Source organism: Watersipora subatra, chromosome 5, assembly GCF_963576615.1.
Source record: "Watersipora subatra chromosome 5, tzWatSuba1.1, whole genome shotgun sequence".
NCBI lineage: Eukaryota > Metazoa > Bryozoa > Gymnolaemata > Cheilostomatida > Watersiporidae > Watersipora > Watersipora subatra.
Genome location: NC_088712.1, coordinates 31,287,038 through 31,310,930, shown reverse-complemented (window position 1 = coordinate 31,310,930; position 23,893 = coordinate 31,287,038). Strand labels below are relative to the sequence as shown.

At 35.5% G+C, this 23,893-nt stretch overlaps 1 protein-coding gene across 1 annotated transcript in view; it reads left to right on the top strand.

Moving 5' to 3' along the window:
- The window catches only part of LOC137397281 (uncharacterized), a 47,002-nt gene extending 24,796 nt beyond the window's left edge, over positions 1-22,206 (top strand). The window contains exons 7-15 of the mRNA XM_068083570.1: positions 892-1,681; positions 1,843-2,088; positions 3,413-3,565; positions 4,032-4,191; positions 9,186-9,397; positions 15,591-15,761; positions 20,191-20,386; positions 21,293-21,450; positions 21,867-22,206. Of these exons, the coding sequence (XP_067939671.1) occupies positions 892-1,681; positions 1,843-2,088; positions 3,413-3,565; positions 4,032-4,191; positions 9,186-9,397; positions 15,591-15,761; positions 20,191-20,386; positions 21,293-21,450; positions 21,867-22,000 (2,220 nt within the window). The 3' untranslated portion in view covers positions 22,001-22,206. The remainder of the gene's footprint in view (positions 1-891; positions 1,682-1,842; positions 2,089-3,412; positions 3,566-4,031; positions 4,192-9,185; positions 9,398-15,590; positions 15,762-20,190; positions 20,387-21,292; positions 21,451-21,866) is intronic.
- Positions 22,207-23,893: the final 1,687 nt, after the last annotated feature.

Genomic DNA, 23,893 nt, shown 5'->3' with positions numbered 1-23,893 from the left:
GTTGGTTGAGTGTCTACTTTCTTGTACTGTTAACATCGCTGCAGGTATAACTCGTTGGTTGAGTGTTAACATGGCTGTAGATATTTCCCATGTTCAGCCGACCACTTTTCGCTGGGCTCGTTATATATCGTCATCGCTGGTTCCACCTTTTTTCCGAAAACGTCGACGCGGTAGCAAGTCAGTTTATTTAGTCGCCGGCTCAACAACAGGTCGGTCTTTTATCTGCTGTCTCATTGGTCAACCCGGCTGTATTTACCGGGCAGTGGCCAGTCGGCTGTACTTCTGGCCGGGTTGAAGGTCAATCCTGTCTCCTCTGACCTCAGTTCGACAGTGCCGGTCAGAGTTCCTAGCAACTCGGAGGGGCCGAGCCATCCTCTTGGTCTCACTACGGCCGGCTGGTCGTAACAACTTCCCTTGGCCTGGCTTTTTACTGCAGTCACTGCACTTCTACTGCAGTCACTGCACTTCTACTGCAGTCACTGCACTTCTACTGCAGTCACTGCACTTCTACTGCAATCACAGCACTTCTACTGCAGTCACTGCACTTCTACTGCAATCACAGCACTTCTACTGCAGTCACAGCACTTCTACTGCAGTCACTGCACTTCTACTGCAGTCACAGCACTTCTACTGCAGTCACTGCACTTAGTGGCAGAAAAAGAAACATAGTAAATCAAATGAAAGTACCTATCGAAGAATATTAACTGTATAAAAAAGTTTTCAATAATCAAGATTTCGCATCAAAATGGATCATTGTTGTGGTATCAGTTGTGTATGTTTAACGCCCTAAATATAATTGTTTATTTAGTTTTGCTTATTAAAAAATATTTTTAATATTCTCAATCAGCAATAATGGGCTTTAATTAATTATTAAAGTTTACCTTTTTGCAGAAAAAGTGTGTAAATCAGCGACCAGACTTATATGCCAGAATATTAGACTCCCTGACAAAGTTTGAAGAGACCGCTATGAGAAGAATATTAAAACTCAAGTCAACCAACTGTCACCTTTTTGCTCATCAAAAGAAAACTGCCTCTCATATCAAAGAGTTGCAAGAAATTCGAGACATTTGCTCAGCAGACTTTAAAAACATCAAAGACTCTTTCAGAGAGTTCCCATCTGCACAGACCTTGCTGAAACAGAAGTCACCGAGCAAGAGACATATTGCTGCCGAGGAAAATGTGATGGCAACCACCAGCCTCATGTTTGGTGAAGTGACAGAGAGAATGAGAGGGTTTCTAGCTGGACTCATAAATGAATGCTTTGAACTTCAAGGTCCATCTCCATGCAATTATGTCCTGGTAGGGCACCATAAATTAGCCGGAAAAGACCTTTCACCTTTTGAACCGATCTCCTTGTTTATAATAATCGAAAAGGAGACTGCTGGAATTAAGGCATACTTCAGAAACACCTTGGCTTTGCTTGCAATGAAAATAATTAATCTAGGGGAAACTAGCCTGTTATCATTGAACATCCGATCAATTGCATGGTTCACGATCGGTGCCACGCCATCCGGACTTGCCATGGCTAACTTCATTGATGATACTGAGAAAAAAGAGTTCAGTACAATTCCTCTCGAGTGCCTCAAGACACCCAAAGAGCTTTTAAAGTTGGCAGTCAGTGACAAGCACCTAATCAGACAGGGCATCATCACTCTTTTACACAATATGACATTTATCACAGGTGACTTACTAGCTAATCATGTAAATGAGATGCTAGCATTTAATATGTTGTATATAGTTCAGCGCGTGTGGCATGCCTAAATTCGACACTTATTGCAGGTGTCATTTATGAATGTTCATGCATCGTATATGTTATGAATGCTGATTCATTCATTTATACAGGAGACATGAAAATGTACAAAGAGTTGGCACCTGTTAGAACTGCTGTCCTCCAGCGGGAACAGACGGAGAAATCCTACAAAAAGTCTTTGTTTACTAGATACCAGAATCTTGTACGTTATACGGACCCTCTGAGTATGTTTGCTCTCCAAGAAGGCAATGAGGATGAAATACAGTCAAACGTCATGAGTTTGGTAACAGAGTTTGTTGACTGCTTCTGTGACATGGCCAAGAACTTTTCTTCTGATGGTAAGACGAGTGTGAGTGGGCCCTCTTTCTTGATATGAACAGCGCTGAGGCCTTTATCCGGAATGAAAAGAGGCTATTATCAGTACTTTAAATGTGTGTTATCAGTACTTTAAAGTACTATTATCAATGCTTTACAGGAGTATTATTAGTTCTTAGAGAGTGTAATTTCAGTGCCTAGTTGGCTGTATTGTTTAGATTTATGCTAGAAAATTGCAACAATTTTTGCAATTTTATAAGGTTTCTGAGGCTGCAAAAGAAAGAAACTGGTACATGAGTTAATTAACTGAATTAACTGTTATTGATATAAACAATTCATTATTAATACGATTTTGTGTACATTTTTCTACTGATCAGTTGATATTATGGGCTCGGAAAGATTAATGGAAGTAGCGTTCGATTGGAGAGTGGCGTTCAAATAGAGGTGGCGTTCAAATAGAGGTTTTACGGTATATGCCTCACTTTTGCTCTACTGTAATGATAGCTATTCGCCAATCTAAGGTTTATTATATCTACGGCTTGACCTCACGAAGATTGCGAATGCAGTTTTGTAATCCAGCGCTTTATCCACAAGACCATGGAAGCTCTTAAAGTTTATCGCTCTTTCTACATAACATATACATCCTTTCTATTCTCACACTCAAAATGACGTATTAATTGAAACTTTATTAACTCTATGAAACGCGATGCTTTTTCGTCTTCGCCGTACTAGGGCTAATTTTTTTTCTGCAAACGATATCAAGAATAATCTTTCTCGAAATTAAAATTTGGCGATTATATCTCAGTTAGGCGTCATCCATTATAATAAAAAGAGTTCGCAAACCGGTGTGATAAACTTTTAGTTAAAAGATTACTAAAATCCATATGAAAACTTTCAAGTATGTTTTTAGTTAGCAAAATTCATATAAGCTAGATTAAGCGTTTATATTACTCGTCTGTTTTGAAGGTAAGAATTCTTCTCGTAGTGCATTGTATTGTAGGTAACTATAGTTACTAAGGTTAACATATTGTTTTGTTACTGTTTTTTAATGATGATGATTTGTAACAGGCAGTGATTGCATTAGATAATTACTATGGATGTCTATCCCACTCTAAATTTATACGTTATTTTCTCCTTATGATACCAACACTGAAACGAACTAAAATCCTAAAATTGTATACCAAGTAATTTTTCATTGTAATCGTAACAAAACAAACTACATGTATATTTAGCCGTTACTTGCTAATTACTTCACATTTACATTTAAACACTTTACAGTTTTAATTTCTTTAAACTAGTTCCGATGTTTCAATGACTCTCAGTTAGATTGACACCATGTTTTTTCAGGCACCATAAACAGACTGGAAGAGATGATGCCTACGGGATCTAACGTATCATATGGCAATACCACTATAACTACAGACACTCGAGAAAAAATTGGAGTCGTTTCCACAATATCTACGCGACTCGAAACTCCTGAAAGTACTACCCCATCTCCTGGTTAGTGCTAAACTCTATATTTATTGACTGATTTCATGAAAACATTAATCAAAGTTCTAGGAATTGTTGACAAGTTGTTCTGAGTAAATTGGAAGTAAATACTCAGGAAGTACTTAGGAAGTACTTAAATGACTCAAGTACAGAAGTTTCTTATATGGCTCATAGGAAGGTTAGATTACCAATCAGCAGTCTTATGTAAATTAGCTTCTGGCATGAATTGTTCCTAGTTGAGACTACCCTTTCCTGTAAAGTGTAAAATGTAAATCTCTGCTGACCTCAAGGCCCTGGCTTGAGGTCAAGGCCAATGGGCTTGTACTCAGCAAGTGTCATACAAGATAAACTGTACATGAGATGTACAAACTGATGCCAAATATCTGATACTTACCTTTAATCTTTAAAAGCTCAGACTTTCTGCCACTTATAGAACTTATAGTGGTGAACTGGTGAATTGGTTCTATTCTTATAGAACCGGTGAAGTTGCCAGATATCCCTGTAGTTATCAAGAAGAAAGACACATGGACATTCGATAGGAAAACTCCAGTGGGCAGCAACTCACCCCTTCCAGATAATAATGTCGCTCTACGGAAGCTCAAAGAGAGAAAGGCTAACCTACACACCGAGTACAGGTGCAATAAACCCTCATCACTTATTCCGTCTCCTAAAAAATGACTGACGAGATATTTTTGTTCCATAAACCTTTCTACAACAGAAAATAAGGTTTAAGCCAAACCTCAAAGTTAATTTGTTCCAAAAATTATTGTAGGTAATTTACTGCTAGCACTGATAGTGCATGAGAATGCATTTAATTTATTTCATGGCACCAAAACATAAAATCATTTGTACTAAATATTCGAGGAAAATAAAATAAAAATTTATTTGTATTAAAGAAACCAAATTATGTGTAAGACTCTAAAATAATAAAGTGATAATAGATGAAATAGATATAATAAATACAATAGATATAATAGATACAATAGATACAATAGATATAATAGATACAATAGATATAATAGATACAATAGATATAATAAATACAATAGATACAATAGATATAATAGATACAATAGATATAATAGATACAATAGATATAATAGATACATTAGATATAATAGATACAATAAATATAATAGATACAATAGATATAATAGATACAATAGATATAATAGATACAATAGATATAATACAATAGATATAATAGATGCAATAGATACAATAGATACAATAGATATAATAGATACAATAGATATAATAGATACAATAGATATAATAGATACAATAGATATAATAGATATAATAGATATAATAGATATAATAGATACAATAGATATAATAGATATAATAGATATAATAGATACAATAGATATAATAGATATAATAGATATAATAGATATAATAGATACAATAGATATAATAGATATAATAGATATAATAGATATAATAGATACAATAGATATAATAGATACAATAGATATAATAGATACAATAGATATAATAGATACAATAGATATAATAGATACAATAAATATAATAGATACAATAGATATAATAGATATAATAGATACAATAGATATAATAGATATAATAAATACAATAGATACAATAGATATAATAAATACAGTAGATATAATAGATATAATAGATATAATAGATACAATAGATACAATAGATATAATAGATACAATAGATATAATAGATACAATAGATATAATAGATACAATAGATATAATAGATACAATAGATATAATAGATACAATAGATACAATAGATATAATAGATACAATAGATATAATAGATATAATAGATACAATAGATATAATAGATATAATAGATACAATAGATATAATAGATACAATAGATATAATAGATACAATAGATATAATAGATACAATAGATATAATAGATATAATAGATACAATAGATATAATAGATATAATAGATACAATAGATATAATAGATATAATAGCCTTAAACGTTGGCAAGGATGTAAAGCATTCAATGCTTTAAGGTGAAAACACACTAGGCGATATTTAGCACGATATCGTGCTGCGTGGCGCTAATCTGTGCTAGAACTCGCTCAGCGAGCTCATGCAGACCGATAACGCTAGACTTTAGTCTACACAACTTTATCGCTAGCAAGATGCATTTCGATAGGTTGGTTTTTACCAGAATCCAATTTTATGCGGGTAATTATTTCTTATCGATGTTCACCAACGTACAGCAGCGACTATTTGCTATTTTATTACGATTGAAACATCTTCAGAACCAACACTGAATTGTTCATAAATTTAATAAAAGCACTCCCAGTCCTGTACACCATAGCAAACAAAAATTACAAAAGATCCCAGTAGAAAACCAACATTTGGAGTCAATCGTTGCGCAGGTTGACCATCTTGAGAATGGTAAATATTTAATATATTAAATATAAAAACTACTTCAAAATATATACAAAAATCGTAAAATATTACAGTTAAAAATGCAACAATCATTTTTTCTTGTCTTCTTGTAGTGTAGGCAGTGTACAATCTTTGAAAGTGAGATAGGTTTAATAACGAGAGCGGAAGTTGTTTACGTTATTGCTTAGACGTCGCCATATTGACTTACCTAAATTTATTAACAACTCCGAAGAAACTAATGACACGAAATTTTATTGGCAGTTTGTGAGCGCGCCATTATATCGTTTGCTAGTGAATTGCTCAAGTGTGTTTAGGCACACGCTAGCGATATCTCCGTCCTCTTCATGATGCTCGCGATAAGATTGTGTTTGGACCTTAAGAGTTGCAGCAGAATGTTAGCGGAAGATCTTGCTCTGTATAGTTATGTAATGTTTCTACGCAACTAATTTTAACTCATTCGCACCCGACTAATTTCTAGGTGTTTAGCCCCAGATACCGCTAATTTTTCAGGAAGTTGTTGTGATTCAAATTACAACTTCAGGAGACAGACTGGAAATAATTTACTCATTCAAATTTCACAAGAACCAGCCAGGTCTCATCTTTCAAATTATATTATATTTATATAGACAACTCATATCCCTTTTATGTAGATTCGTGCCTCAAAGAAGGTAGTTTCAGGAAAACTGCAATTTTGAAAAAATTGTCATTTGCTGAAACAACGTTAGATTTGCACCATTAAAGTTGCAAAATATACAAAGTTGGACTGAAATTACTTATTTATTACATACAATACATAGTTATAAGTATTATTGATACATATGCAGTTAGTCATGAACATGAAAATCATGAAACTCTAACTTTTCCTCACAAGTATCATCATTCTAACAAAAGCATAGCAAATCTATATATGCCAATATAACTCAAAGAAAATGTCATGAAAATGTTTCAAATAATAAAAATATGTTCAACAGCTCTGTTCTTGACTTTTCAGACTTCATAGACAGCTCTAAGAATCCATACGATCCTATCGAAACTGAAAGATAACGTTAGACTGACTGCGGCTGGCAGCCTAAAGATTGCATTTTTATTTGAGCATAACGATTCAATTTGGCAAAATTAAAAGTTGATAAAAACTTTGAAACATTAAAAATAATGTTTCACTTTAGTTTATGCAGTCTTTCATTGTCTTACCACTTCTGAACCTGCATATTCACTTCTGGAGTTGAAAAAAAATTATCGCAATCGATAAAATTTCAAGTCTGCACGGTGATTTCCGGTTTTGGTAGATATTGAGATGGGTGTACTAATTTGGTTATAACTTTTGCCAGGGACGTCATAGAGACATAATTTAAAATTTGTCTCAATGGCCAGAATTTTTTCTTTTTAACTAATCAAAAATTATTTTTCATAAGATGAAAATAACGACGCAAGGAGTCGGTAGATTTCTGACGCGAGTTAACTCGCGTTGGGTGTTTAGCAACATTATAAATATGCGAGTTAACTCGCGCCTGGGTGCGAATGAGTTAAAGCTGCTCCCGGTTCATTACTACCGGTACATTTACTATTGATTTTGATAACTGTCAAGTCCACTTATGTCTTCTGGGTCACCACCTCGCTAATCTAACACGAGCCTTAGCGAGGTCATTTTAGCTTAGCGGGTATCTGTTTAAGGACACAGCCTGGTTCCGTATCCTTAAACCGATATAGGGTCGTGCACAAGTAACCTCCGAGTAATCTGGGTGGAGAAACAAGACTAATTGTTGCGACTGAATGATGTGTATTTATCACACGAACTTTCAAACACCAACTGGTCTCTCTACAATTCAGGCCCGTTATATATACATTCACTTCTGGGTAAAAACTCACTCTGACATGGATAAAACTAACAAAAGCCCTTGTCGGCCGTGTTCCGGGTAAACAACACTATCGTTAATACAATATACAACAAATATAGTGCATATAGTTGTATGAGCAGTTTTATGTCAGTAAATATATTATTGCTAATACAAGAACAAAATACGACATAAATAAAGCAATAAAAGTGAAACTACCATCGCTCATTCTTTGGCTGCGATCCTTTTTCCTGAATTGGCGCCACTTATCGGATTCTACTTCAGTTATCCATTACTAGTGATGAGCTGAGATGTTGTTAGCAAAAGAAACTCTTCCCTTGGGCATTATTTGCAATAAGCTGAGCAGTGCAAAGTACTTAGTAAACTTGCTAAAAGGGTCCATGAGGAACATCGTAGAAAACAGTCAACAAAATGCAAAGCATGACTCACTAAAAATATATCAGCTAAAGTTATCTAACCCTGCAAATAAAATCTGGCAAAATTGCCCGCTTTCGGTCTAAACTCGGCCTAGTGTGAACCAAAAAAACGAGCCAATAGATCCCATAAAATCGTTCAGAGATCCGGCTGGTGTGAACTCAGCTTAGGATTGATACCACTTACAAGTGCTTGCAAGATGTAATTTTAATCCGCTATTGCTAATCATATATACATATCATATATGTACTGGCTATAGCGTCGTGTCGTAATGTAAGGAGATTCTAAGGAGACAGTCTTGGTCTGAAAGTGTCCGGTACTAAATCCTTTCCCTCTTATCCACGTAAAACTTCAGCTTTGAGCTCATTATAAATTTTTGATCATTTTTATTAAAAACACCTTTGATATATTTCTGCAAAACATGAAACTGTGGCTGTTCATCGAGGCTTCAAGTAATTTAGTAGCAAACTTTTGTAATATACTATGACTGTGCAAGTGCAAACAATGTTGGTCATTTGTTATGAGTAGTTATGAGTAGTTATGAGTAGTTATGAGTAGTTATGAGTGGTTATGAGTAGTTATGAGTAGTTATGAGTGGTTATGAGTAGGTATGAGTAGTTATGAGTGGTTATGAGGCTGAATTTTGATTGAATTGACGTTACATTGAGTAACAACACTCGGAGATGCAGACATTACAAATCACCTGGTTATGTGACAGTCAAATTGGCGTCAACCAAAAATGCTTGAGAATGCAACCGCGCTGTACCAGATTTCGACACCAGCACATTACTGATGACCACCCTTGCCTCTACAACTACTGCAAGATATCTTTTTCAGTTTTTAACTGCTTCACCTTTATTGAGTTTTAATTAGTTGGTATTCAAAGGTAGTAAACCAACTTATCAGGATGTATAAATATTTGTTGGACTGTATTGGCAGCAAGTTGACTTATTGTCGCAGGAAATCGGTTTACTTCCACATTCCCAGAGGAGCGGAAGGAAGAGGAAGTAGAGTGCAGAGAGGAGGTGCTACTAGCGATGTAAGCTCTAGCACAGGCTCGAGTGGATTTTCAAACACATGGAGAAAACAGCGGGTAAAGCAGCAAAAGCCAAAACCCAAAACTCCCCCCAACCTTCCAACTCCAGAACCAATTGAGCGATTTGTCTATATCGGTAAGACGCGATGATACATCTACCGTAATTACTCAAGTTTGATGCTCCCTTTTTTTGTCCCAAGTTTCAACATAAAAAGTTTGAAAAAGTTATTATACTTGAACTAGCTGTACCCGGCGTTGCCCGGGTAATAAAGAAGTCTTTTGAGAGATAATTGATTTGTATTTAAATTATGTGACCCAGCCATCAGAATGTACAATCGTGCGGTAATTGCATTGTTCACAATAGCGTGTTATAGTGTGCTTACGCTATTATATGACTCACGTCACTATTTTAGTAAACAGTGGTCTATAGTGCATTTAACCCTGCTCTTTCACATAGTCTTGTTTATTTTTGTGTCTGACCAATCATAAAGCCAGAATTGCCATTTAACTATACCCGTATCGGTGGTTGCTATGGAATTTTTCATAACCCAAGATCATAAATATAGGCTCTAACTGCGGGTGTACGCATGTATGTGGCTATTTCCCGTTTTAATGCTTCAGGCTAGAACAAAATAAAACTTATTTCGCAAAAATAAGTTATCATTGCGAAACGATCATTGCGTTTTTATTCTATTGAATACCGGATATACCGTATAACGGATACGGATAACTCGCCCTGGTAAGTTCAGCGACATATATATTTTAATAACATACATAATCAGTACACAAATCGCCAAATTTTAAGTTCGAGATAAATAACATTGTAACGTGTAATCGCAAGGCTAAAATAATTAGCATGCCAATCGGGTATGAGGTATATGAATACATCTTTGATCCATATGCCGTTCTAGCTTGGTGGTAGAGCATCCGGTTGAAAAACTTTTCAATGCATTCGTCGTGAGTTCAAATCCATCTAAACGCGGAATTTTAATATCAAGATTTTAATAGCTATAGCTGGATAATCAAAACCACGAATACACATACGACCAACTTTGAGACATATATATATATAAACATTTTACTTGGGTGATTACGGTAGGTTTTGAGGCATTTTACTGCACTGCCTTGATCAACATTTTTCAGCATAACTTTACAGGTAACAGATGCTACAGCAAACAGACATTACTTGTGTAGACAAAAGTTCTCAGTATTTGATCAGTTGGTTTCGCAGTCAACCAAGGAATTTGCTGAATATACAAACCAGTTCTATCTAGTTCAATCTAGTTTTAACTAAGTATATGTATCACTCTACATTGTTAAGATATAAACTGTCTACAAATGTGTAGATACCAGCTTGTTTAGGTGTAGCTTTCATTTACTTTGTAGCATCTCATAGGATAACTTGGATTGATTTAGCTATGTTATATGCTAAACAGTTTTTATGGTATGCTGCTTACACCTTTGTTGTATCAGAATATTAACTTTTGTATTCCCTAATCTTATTCACATAATTTCTTGCCTTTCTACTCTTGTTTTCTATTCACCTTTTTTCAAGCCCTTTTCTATGTTGCTATCTCAACTTATCTCTGTTGTTCCCATTGGATTGTCCCTTTTCTATATTGCTATCTCAACTTATCTCTGTTGTTCCCATTGCATTGTCCCTTTTCTATGTTGCTATCTCAACTTATCTCTGTTGTTCCCATTGCATTGTCCCTTTTCTATGTTGCTATCTCAACTTATCTCTGTTGTTCCCATTGCATTGTCCCTTTTCTATGTTGCTATCTCAACTTATCTCTGTTGTTCCCATTGCATTGTCCCTTTTCTATGTTGCTATCTCAACTTATCTCTGTTGTTCCCATTGCATTGTCCCTTTTCTATGTTGCTATCTCAACTTATCTCTGTTGTTCCCATTGCATTGTCCCTTTTCTATGTTGCTATCTCAACTTATCTCTGTTGTTCCCATTGCATTGTCCCTTTTCTATGTTGCTATCTCAACTTATCTCTGCTGTTCCCATTGCATTGTCCCTTTTCTATATTGCTATCTCAACTTATCTCTGTTGTTCCCATTGCATTGTCCCTTTTCTATGTTGCTATCTCAACTTATCTCTGTTGTTCCCATTGCATTGTCCCTTTTCTATATTGCTATCTCAACTTATCTCTGTTGTTCCCATTGCATTGTCCCTTTTCTATGTTGCTATCTCAACTTATCTCTGTTGTTCCCATTGCATTGTCCCTTTTCTATGTTGCTATCTCAACTTATCTCTGTTGTTCCCATTGCATTGTCCCTTTTCTATATTGCTATCTCAACCTGTCTCTGTTGTTCCCATTGCATTGTCTCTTTTCTATGTTGCTATCTCAACTTATCTCTGTTGTTCCCATTGCATTGTCCCTTTTCTATGTTGCTATCTCAACTTATCTCTGTTGTTCCCATTGCATTGTCCCTTTTCTATATTGCTATCTCAACTTATCTCTGTTGTTCCCATTGCATTGTCCCTTTTCTATGTTGCTATCTCAACTTATCTCTGTTGTTCCCATTGCATTGTCCCTTATCTATGTTGCTATCTCAACTTATCTCTGTTGTTCCCATTGCATTGTCCCTTTTCTATGTTGCTATCTCAACTTATCTCTGTTGTTCCCATTGCATTGTCCCTTTTCTATGTTGCTATCTCAACTTATCTCTGTTGTTCCCATTGGATTGTCCCTTTTCTATGTTGCTATCTCAACTTATCTCTGTTGTTCCCATTGCATTGTCCCTTTTCTATATTGCTATCTCAACTTATCTCTGTTGTTCCCATTGCATTGTCCCTTTTCTATATTGCTATCTCAACTTATCTCTGTTGTTCCCATTGCATTGTCCCTTTTCTATATTGCTATCTCAACTTATCTCTGTTGTTCCCATTGCATTGTCCCTTATCTATATTGCTATCTCAACTTATCTCTGTTGTTCCCATTGCATTGTCCCTTTTCTATGTTGCTATCTCAACTTATCTCTGTTGTTCCCATTGCATTGTCCCTTTTCTATGTTGCTATCTCAACTTATCTCTGTTGTTCCCATTGGATTGTCCCTTTTCTATGTTGCTATCTCAACTTATCTCTGTTGTTCCCATTGCATTGTCCCTTTTCTATATTGCTATCTCAACTTATCTCTGTTGTTCCCATTGCATTGTCCCTTTTCTATGTTGCTATCTCAACTTATCTCTGTTGTTCCCATTGCATTGTCCCTTTTCTATGTTGCTATCTCAACTTATCTCTGTTGTTCCCATTGCATTGTCTCTTTTCTATGTTGCTATCTCAACCTGTCTCTGTTGTTCCCATTGCATTGTCCCTTATCTATGTTGCTATCTCAACTTATCTCTGTTGTTCCCATTGCATTGTCCCTTTTCTATGTTGCTATCTCAACTTATCTATGTTGTTCCCATTGCATTGTCCCTTTTCTATGTTGCTATCTCAACTTATCTCTGTTGTTCCCATTGCATTGTCCCTTTTCTATGTTGCTATCTCAACTTATCTCTGTTGTTCCCATTGCATTGTCCCTTATCTATGTTGCTATCTCAACTTATCTCTGTTGTTCCCATTGCATTGTCCCTTATCTATGTTGCTATCTCAACTTATCTCTGTTGTTCCCATTGCATTGTCCCTTATCTATATTGCTATCTCAACTTATCTCTGTTGTTCCCATTGCATTGTCCCTTTTCTATGTTGCTATCTCAACTTATCTCTGTTGTTCCCATTGCATTGTCCCTTTTCTATGTTGCTATCTCAACTTATCTCTGTTGTTCCCATTGCATTGTCCCTTTTCTATGTTGCTATCTCAACTTATCTCTGTTGTTCCCATTGCATTGTCCCTTATCTATGTTGCTATCTCAACTTATCTCTGTTGTTCCCATTGCATTGTCCCTTTTCTATGTTGCTATCTCAACTTATCTCTGTTGTTCCCATTGCATTGTCCCTTTTCTATGTTGCTATCTCAACTTATCTCTGTTGTTCCCATTGCATTGTCCCTTTTCTATGTTGCTATCTCAACTTATCTCTGTTGTTCCCATTGCATTGTCCCTTTTCTATGTTGCTATCTCAACTTATCTCTGTTGTTCCCATTGCATTGTCCCTTATCTATGTTGCTATCTCAACTTATCTCTGTTGTTCCCATTGCATTGTCCCTTTTCTATGTTGCTATCTCAACTTATCTCTGTTGTTCCCATTGCATTGTCCCTTTTCTATATTGCTATCTCAACTTATCTCTGCTGTTCCCATTGCATTGTCCCTTATCTATGTTGCTATCTCAACTTATCTCTGCTGTTCCCATTGCATTGTCCCTTTTCTATGTTGCTATCTCAACTTATCTCTGTTGTTCCCATTGCATTGTCCCTTTTCTATGTTGCTATCTCAACTTATCTCTGTTGTTCCCATTGCATTGTCCCTTTTCTATGTTGCTATCTCAACTTATCTCTGTTGTTCCCATTGCATTGTCCCTTTTCTATGTTGCTATCTCAACTTATCTCTGTTGTTCCCATTGCATTGTCCCTTTTCTATGTTGCTATCTCAACTTATCTCTGTTGTTCCCATTGCATTGTCCCTTTTCTATGTTGCTATCTCAACTTATCTCTGTTGTTCCCATTGCATTGTCCCTTTTCTATATTGCTATCTCAACTTATCTCTGTTGTTCCCATTGCATTGTCCCTTTTCTATGTTGCTATCTCAACTTATCTCTGTTGTTCCCATTGCATTGTCCCTTTTCTATGTTGCTATCTCAACTTATCTCTGTTGTTCCCATTGCATTGTCCCTTTTCTATGTTGCTATCTCAACTTATCTCTGTTGTTCCCATTGCATTGTCCCTTTTCTATGTTGCTATCTCAACTTATCTCTGTTGTTCCCATTGCATTGTCCCTTTTCTATGTTGCTATCTCAACTTATCTCTGTTGTTCCCATTGCATTGTCCCTTTTCTATATTGCTATCTCAACTCATCTCTGTTGTTCCCATTGCATTGTCCCTTTTCTATGTTGCTATCTCAACTTATCTCTGTTGTTCCCATTGCATTGTCCCTTTTCTATGTTGCTATCTCAACTTATCTCTGTTGTTCCCATTGCATTGTCCCTTTTCTATATTGCTATCTCAACTTATCTCTGTTGTTCCCATTGTATTGTCCCTTTTCTATGTTGCTATTTCAACTTATCTCTGCTGTTCCCAATGCATTGTCCCTTTTCTATGTTGCTATCTCAACTTATCTCTGCTGTTCCCAATGCATTGTCCCTTTTCTATGTTGCTATCTCAACTTATCTCTGTTGTTCCCATTGTATTGTCCCTTTTCTATGTTGCTATCTCAACTTATCTCTGCTGTTCCCAATGCATTGTCCCTTATCTATATTGCTATCTCAACTTATCTCTGTTGTTCCCATTGCATTGTCCCTTTTCTATGTTGCTATCTCAACTTATCTCTGTTGTTCCCATTGCATTGTCCCTTATCTATGTTGCTATCTCAACTTATCTCTGTTGTTCCCATTGCATTGTCCCTTTTCTATATTGCTATCTCAACTTATCTCTGTTGTTCCCATTGTATTGTCCCTTTTCTATGTTGCTATCTCAACTTATCTCTGCTGTTCCCAATGCATTGTCCCTTATCTATGTTGCTATCTCAACTTATCTCTGTTGTTCCCATTGCATTGTCCCTTTTCTATGTTGCTATCTCAACTCATCTCTGCTGTTCCCATTGCATTGTCCCTTTTCTATGTTGCTATCTCAACTTATCTCTGTTGTTCCCATTGCATTGTCCCTTATCTATGTTACCATTTTTCATCATCTTTCAGCGTGTGTTTAACAAGAACATGGTACATGTAACCACTGTTCAAAACAGATTACTGATTACAGCCGGTAATGGCACCACTACTAAATGGCACCACTTATGTGATACTAAAATGAGAGTTTTCTATGTGTAATAGAACTGTGAAAATAAAGGATTTTAATAGTTTCAGCAGTTTCACCTACATACCTACGTACATACCTACCTAAATACCTACCTACATACCTATGTACATACATACCTACATTGTTTCCTTCGTTGAACATTCAGAGTTTTGCTAATCTTTTTGAACCTGAGAAAATCAAGTAACTTTGAAAATTGAATGAAACTTTGAAAACTCATTGAAAATCATCATTAAACCTATTTTATATCTTTATGTTGTTGAAATATGACCTCGTGGTAAGTGAACTAGTCGAGAATAACTCGATGGATGACAACAGGTTTAGCTATGAGCAGTATGACTATTTTAGCCAGCCATTGCGCTACTGAAACACTAAATCTACTTTCAACTATAGACTATTCATTTACTTTAGTGCCAGCATTTGATGGAAAAGCTAAGAATGTGCTCTCTGCCGAGTCAGCGAGGTATTTGATCCTTTTGCATAGCCTAACGTCTGCAATTACTCTTTCCAATCGCAGTGCCACCTGCCTCATGTCTACTAAACACAAGTCAGCATTCACCATTGGCAGCAAAGACTACGAAGGTAGTGTAAAAGAACCAATATATTTGTAACAGCTGCAATATCAAGATATCACAGTTGTTGGTTGTTTGGAAGTTGATAAAACTTCTACGAAAAAGCGCAAGATGAAAGATTACATTTTGTGTTTTGTTGCAAATGTTAAAACACTCAAATAAAAAACTTATTTTACCTAATATTTTATATAATCCTACAAATCATAGGATTTTGTTTTCATTTATTTAAATGCAAAATGAAAAAGTATACATGTATATAGTTGTCTCTCATAGAAATATTTAAAGTTGTCTCTAATAAAATATACATACCGTAATGTACCTCTATAATAATATACCTCTAATTGAACGCCGTGACGCTCTATTTTTCTACCCTTCCGTGCGGTCAATTGGAGGCGGCGTTCAAATAGAGGCTGATGGTCTATTTTTCAAATAGCTCGTCAGAATTTTCGCGAGATAAGTTTAGCCCTATTACGGGCAAAGTGAATGTCGCCTATATTTTGCCCTCTTTTTCTGGTGGGCCGATATTAAACATTTTGAATGCAGTAAATATGCTAACTTACCTCTAACTTGTCCAAGATATCTCAATAAATATGCATCAAGAAATAGAGAAATATCTCTACCAGTTGATATCTATTGCTTGCGATTGACCTGCGATGATATTATAGCCTTGTGTCCTTCTTTGCAATTTGTTGGCATATTAAATTTTTATTTCATTCTAAAGTTGAAGGCATATTTTTATTTATATCTATGTTTAGCAATCTTGCATAAAAGCTCATTGCACTCACTGATATGTTTGCTACAGCTTGCAGCCAAAACTAGCTTTTTATGTGCAATAGAAGTGGAGTTATGAGCATCGATCCATTGTAAGCCGTGTTAAGATAGCCGCGAAATGCTATTAAATAACATGCTATAAATTTGCATATTTATAAGTTATACAACAAAAATCATCAAATGATACAAATATATGTTCAAGTGAACAAGTGACGTAAACGAACCACACTTATATTACATGCATAAACAAAAAAATAACGCTTTTAAAACACAAAAATATTTCCATTGTTTGCTCGGATAGCTGCGTTCTGATTGTTGCTTTCTATGGAATGAACATCTTCTAATTTTCCAATACCTTCCACAATAATCTTCTGGCTTCTATTCTTTTTCTGCACTCCTGAACCAGTCAATATTAGCATCCAAACAATTTTTCGGCAGAGCAAAACTTTCACGTGCTGCATTTAGGACGGATGTAGTGCTAAAGGTTTGCTCGCTAAACGTATAACCTTTGGTCCAAAACTTGGAACCAGTTTTCATATGCATGTCCTTCCAAGTATTGAGACGGCGTTAAACAAGAAACTACCATTAGCGTGAGACAGTTGGTAGTTATTTCTATAGCGTTGCTTTTCAAGTTCCACCTACCATCGTAAATCTAAGCTGGTTTTTTATATATGTAGGCTAATTCGAAGTAGGAAGACTGTTAAACAGAGAGCTACTACTAGCCTGAGACCGTTATTGATTATTGCTACGGTGTTGCTTTCAAAGTTTTAACAAAAAAACGAAAAGCTTTGGAATTGGACAACGAGAGAATTACCTGTAATTGATATAAACAGTTCATTATTAAGATGATTTTGTGTACACTTTTTTACTGATCAGCTAAAAATATGGGCTGGGAAAGATCAAACAATGTCAGAGTTGCGGTTTATTTTTCAACCCTTCTCTCAGGGTGGCGGCCAATTGGAGGTGGCGTTCAATTAGAGGTGGCATTCAATTAGAGGTTTTATGGTAATTGTCTCTAATAAAAGGTTGGATAGCAACTTCAACATTGTATTATCTTTCACTTCATGACTCCTGCCTGACTGCTTGTCTAAACCTACAATTCTAAAAACCATTTAGTTTCAATCATTATTGAACAGGTTGTGAATTTCCATACTAGACACACATTGGAACCTGGTGCCTCAATACGGTTGCTGCTGCACACGTGTCCAGAACAGTTTTAACTAAGAGTTTTATGTTTGCTATATCATTCATGTTGGGTGAAGGTATATTGGTCATTTGCTATATATTAGGGTCATTTGCTATATATAAGGGTCATTTGTTGTATATAAGGGTCATTTGCTATATGTAAGGGTCATTTGCTATATGTAAGGATCATTTACTATATATAAGGGACATTTGCTATATATAAGGGTCATTTGCTATATGTAAAGGTCATTTGCTGTATGTAAGGGTCATTTGCTGTATGTAAGGGTCATTTGCTGTATGTAAGGGTCATTTGCTATATATAAGGGTCATTCGCTATATATAAGGGTCATTCGCTATATGTAAGGGTCATTCGCTATATGTAAGGGTCATATGCTATATATAAGGATCATTTGCTATATATAAGGGTCATTTGCTATATATAAGAGTCATTTGCTATATGTAAGGGTCATTTTTTATATATAAGGGTCATTATCTATATATAAGGGTCATTTGCTATGTATATAAGGGTCATTTGTTATATATATAAAGGTCATTTGTTATATATATATATAAATGTCATTTGCTATATGTAAGGGTCATTTGCTATATAAAAGGGTCATTTGCAAAAGCATATTGTCAATATCTTTGTTTGCAGCTGCCTACATAAAGATATTGCAAGTGGTATTACCCTTCGTATCAAATCTCACTCAGCTGGTTTTTGGAGCAGATGTTACCACGGGCAACCTTAAGAAAGGTTTACAAAGCATGGGTATGTAGAATATTTACCACGGGCCTTGGGAAAGGTTTACAAAGCATGGGTATGTAGAATATTTACCACGGGCCTTAAGAAAGGTTTACAAAGCATGGGTATGTAGAATATTTGCCTCGGGCCTTAGGAAAGGTTAACAAAGCATGGGTATGTAGAATATTTGCCACAGGCCTTAAGAAAGGTTTACAAAGCATGGGTATGTAGAATATTTGCCTCGGGCTTTAGGAAAGGTTAACAAAGCATGGGTATGTAGAATATTTGCCACGGGCCTTAGGAAAGGTTAACAAAGCATGGGTATGTAGAATATTTACCACAGGCCTTGAGAAAGGTTTACAAAGCATGGGTATGTAGAATATTTACCACGGGCCTTGGGAAAGGTTAACAAAGCATGGGTATGTAGAATATTTACCACAGGCCTTAAGAAAGGTTAACAAAGCATGGGTATGTAGAATATGTACCACGGGCCTTAAGAAAGGTTAACAAAGCATGGGTATGTAGAATATTTACCATGGGCCTTGAAAAAGGTTTACAAAGCATGGGTATGTAGAATATTTACCACGGGCCTTAAGAAAGGTTTACAAAGCATGGGTATGTAGAATATTTACCACGGGCCTTAAGAAAGGTTAACAAAGCATGGGTATGTAGAATATTTACCACGGGCCTTAAGAAAGGTTTACAAAGCATGGGTATGTAGAATATTTACCACGGGCCTTAAGAAAGGTTTACAAAGCATGGGTATGTAGAATATTTACCACGGGCCTTAGGAAAGGTTAACAAAGCATGGGTATGTAGAATATTTACCACGGGCCTTAAGAAAGGTTAACAAAGCATGGGTATGTAGAATATTTACCAAGGGCCTTAAGAAAGGTTAACAAAGCATGGGTATGTAGAATATTTATCACGGGCCTTAAGAAAGGTTTACAAAGCATGGGTATGTAGAATATTTACCACGGGCCTTAAGAAAGGTTTACAAAGCATGGGTATGTAGAATATTTACCACGGGCCTTAAGAAAGGTTAACAAAGCATGGGTATGTAGAATATTTACCACAGGCCTTAAGAAAGGTTAACAAAGCATGGGTATGTAGAATATTTACCACGGGCCTTAAGAAAGGTTAACAAAGCATGGGTATGTAGAATATTTATCACGGGCCTTAAGAAAGGTTTACAAAGCATGGGTATGTAGAATATTTACCACGGGCCTTAAGAAAGGTTTACAAAGCATGGGTATGTAGAATATTTACCACGGGCCTTAAGAAAGGTTTACAAAGCATGGGTATGTAGAATATTTACCAAGGGCCTTAAGAAAGGTTAACAAAGCATGGGTATGTAGAATATTTACCACGGGCCTTAAGAAAGGTTTACAAAGCATGGGTATGTAGAATATTTATCACGGGCCTTAAGAAAGGTTTACAAAGCATGGGTATGTAGAATATTTACCACGGGCCTTAAGAAAGGTTTACAAAGCATGGGTATGTAGAATATTTACCACGGGCCTTAAGAAAGGTTAACAAAGCATGGGTATGTAGAATATTTACCATGGGCCTTAAGAAAGGTTTACAAAGCATGGGTATGTAGAATATTCTACAGTAAAATATGAAAATACAGTAAATTATTCTGCAAAACAAAATAAATTATACAAAAAGCAAAGATTGATTTAAAGCTGAAGTTGACTGTTTAATTGCCACAAAATTGTAACCGGTTCACTTATTGTAGACCTGAATGTCGATGATGATGAGTTTATCGTAGCACTCACCCACTTCCAAAACAGAAAGTATGTCCAGTGCTGCAAAGCAATCTACAGATATTTGGAGAACAGGTCTGACATTACTTTTGTCGGAGAACCATTTGCTGCTGACTTCATTGAAGTATGCCAAGAGCTGCTAGAAGATCAGATTCTTACGCCCGAAAGGTTTGCATAGCATTATAAATCAAATATTAAGTCTAGTGTCATTTTTGTAATATTTTAAATAATACCCAAGTTAAGGACAATTTAAAATTCAAGCGATGTTTGTCACAACAATTAGGCTGATACGAGAGAGACATCTAACCTCAAGCAGTAAACATACCACTTTCAACATCTTTAAATAGCCTTGATCAGGCTGTATCAGACAAACTACATATAGGTATATATATAGATAGACTCGCGACATCTTAAATAACATGTCTTCTATCGCTTTTTCTTTAAGATTTTCAAACGAGTATTTTACTCAAATATCTCAATCATTTGTAGTTTTACTCTTTTATCTTTTGCTAGCACTGATTTTTACTTTCATGTATAATATGATATCTATATATATATATGTAGAGTATTAGTACCTTATGTAGAGTATTAGTACCTTATATAGAGTATTGGTACCTTATGTAGAGTATTAGTACCTTATGTAGAGTATTAGTACCTTATATAGAGTATTAGTACCTAATATAGAGTATTAGTACCTTATGTAGAGTATTAGTACCTTATGTAGAGTATTAGTACCTTATGTAGAGTATTAGTACCTTATGTAGAGTATTAGTACCTTATGTAGAGTATTAGTACCTTATGTAAAGTATTAGTACTTTATGTAGAGTATTAGTACCTCATGTAGAGTATTAGTACCTTATGTAGAGTAATAGTACCTTATGTAGAGTATTAGTACTTTATGTAGAGTATTAGTCCCTCATGTAGAGTATTATTACCTTATATAGAGTATTAATACCTTATATAGAGTATTAGTACCTTATGTAGAGTATTAGTACCTTTTGTAGAGTATTAGTACTTTATATAGAGAATTTGTACCTTATTAGCCTCCCATAACTTCCAATCCTTTTATTTCAGATTTGGGGCAATACACCTACTTCTTGCTCATTGTCAAGGAAGAAGGAATGCTGATGATGAAGCTCTATCACTTTGGTCAGAGCTGCTGTCCAAAGCTGAGACAGCAAAAGAAAAGGCTAACATTTATGCAAATATCACTGAATGCTGCCTCAAACTTGGTTAGACTTTCACTCACCATAAGCAACCCTCTAGATTATAGCTGATTGTTTTGCTTTTAAAAATGCATTCCAAGTTGCTAATTCTTCTGTGTTCAAAACAAAAACTAGCATTGTTACTTATTACAATAACTTTCAAACCAGGAGTTGTACCTTCTCCATCACTGACCATGCATAAGAAAACATAACTCTTAATAAGACTGCAGTTTCAAGACCATCTAATGGAAATTGTATTTTGGCTATTTTGTCTATTCTTTTGATCTACAATGAAACATTCTGATTATATTAAAATTTTAAATGTTCACTCTATGGCAATGTGTATCTCAGTCCTCACAACAACTTTTAATAACAACTGAATGAATGCGCAGGGTAGGAAATATTTGCATGATTTAAATAAAATCTCCTATTATTGTTTATAGGAAGAAAGAGTGATGCCCTAAAATCAGCAACAAGAGCAATCAACTTATATCGAGAGGCACAAATTACTACTAAAACTATCAACTTTCAAGAGGATTTGGAAAAAATGCAAAAAATCAAACAGGAGTTGCAATGATAATAAACAGGCCGAGGCTGTTTGCCTGTACAAGGTGGTAGATTTGGATGCACTGATATTACTAGACATAGTCTAATTGTCGATGGTACGAGTGATATGTTTTTATCTTAATTCTTTTGATATTTTCTGCTCTTTTGAAATTTATACTATTTACCTATTTCTCTATTAGTTTTGTTAGAAAAATATTCAATTCATCTAATAAAATGTATTATATTTTCATTTTCCTTTTTTTGCGCAAATGCCCTTATTGTTCCGGTTAGCAGTGGCTTTCCAACAATGCATTTAAAAGGTAAGAAGAATGTTTTATTAAAATACTAGCAATAATAATAAAGTTAATTTCATTTTTCAATGATAAAAATAGCAATGTTTACACTAACACAAAGTGTTAAGAAACCTTTAAAATACTTCTGATGTTACAAAACAAAAGTAATTTCCGGTAGGTTTTACTTTTACTACTCGTTCATCATTCAGCGATATTAAACACTAATTAGACTAGCTTGACCTTCATCTTTGCAAAGAAAAATGGAATCATAGACTAACTTGACCTCCATCTTTGCAGAGAGAATTGGAATCATAGACTAACTTGACCTCCATCTTTGCAGAGAGAAATGGAATCATAGACTAACTTGACCTCCATCTTTGCAGAGAGAATTGGAATCATAGACTAACTTGACCTCCATCTTTGCAGAGAGAATTGGAATCATAGACTAACTTGACCTCCATCTTTGCAGAGAGAATTGGAATCATAGACTAACTTGACCTCCATCTTTGCAGAGAGAATTGGAATCATAGACTAACTTGACCTCCATCTTTGCAGAGAAAAATGGAATCATAGACTAACTTGACCTCCATCTTTGCAGAGAGAAATGGAATCATAGACTAACTTGACCTCCATCTTTGCAGAGAGAATTGGAATCATAGACTAACTTGACCTCCATCTTTGCAGAGAGAATTGGAATCATAGACTAACTTGACCTCCATCTTTGCAGAGAGAAATGGAATCATAGACTAACTTGACCTCCATCTTTGCAGAGAGAAATGGAATCATAGACTAACTTGACCTCCATCTTTGCAGCGAAAAATGGAATCATAGACTAACTTGACTTCCATCTTTGCAGAGAGAAATAGAATCATAGACTAACTTGACCTCCATCTTTGCAGAGAGAATTGGAATCATAGACTAACTTGACCTCCATCTTTGCAGAGAAAAATGGAATCATAGACTAACTTGACCTCCATCTTTGCAGAGCGAAATGGAATCATAGACTAACTTGACCTCCATCTTTGCAGAGAGAATTGGAATCATAGACTAACTTGACCTCCATCTTTGCAGAGAAAAATGGAATCATAGACTAACTTGACCTCCATCTTTGCAGAGAGAAATGGAATCATAGACTAACTTGACCTCCATCTTTGCAGAGAGAATTGGAATCATAGACTAACTTGACCTCCATCTTTGCAGAGAGAATTGGAATCATAGACTAACTTGACCTCCATCTTTGCAGAGAAAAATGGAATCATAGACTAACTTGACCTCCATCTTTGCAGAGAGAAATGGAATCATAGACTAACTTGACCTCCATCTTTGCAGCGAAAAATGGAATCATAGACTAACTTGACTTCCATCTTTGCAGAGAGAAATGGAATCATAGACTAACTTGACCTCCATCTTTGCAGAGAGAATTGGAATCATAGACTAACTTGACCTCCATCTTTGCAGAGAAAAATGGAATCATAGACTAACTTGACCTCCATCTTTGCAGAGAGAAATGGAATCGTAGAAAATACAATAAAAATTTTGAATTTTTCAATCACAAAAATTAGAAACCGATGTAAGTTCAACCAAGTTCTTTTTACATTAACAGCATATATTTCTATGGTAACAAAAATGTA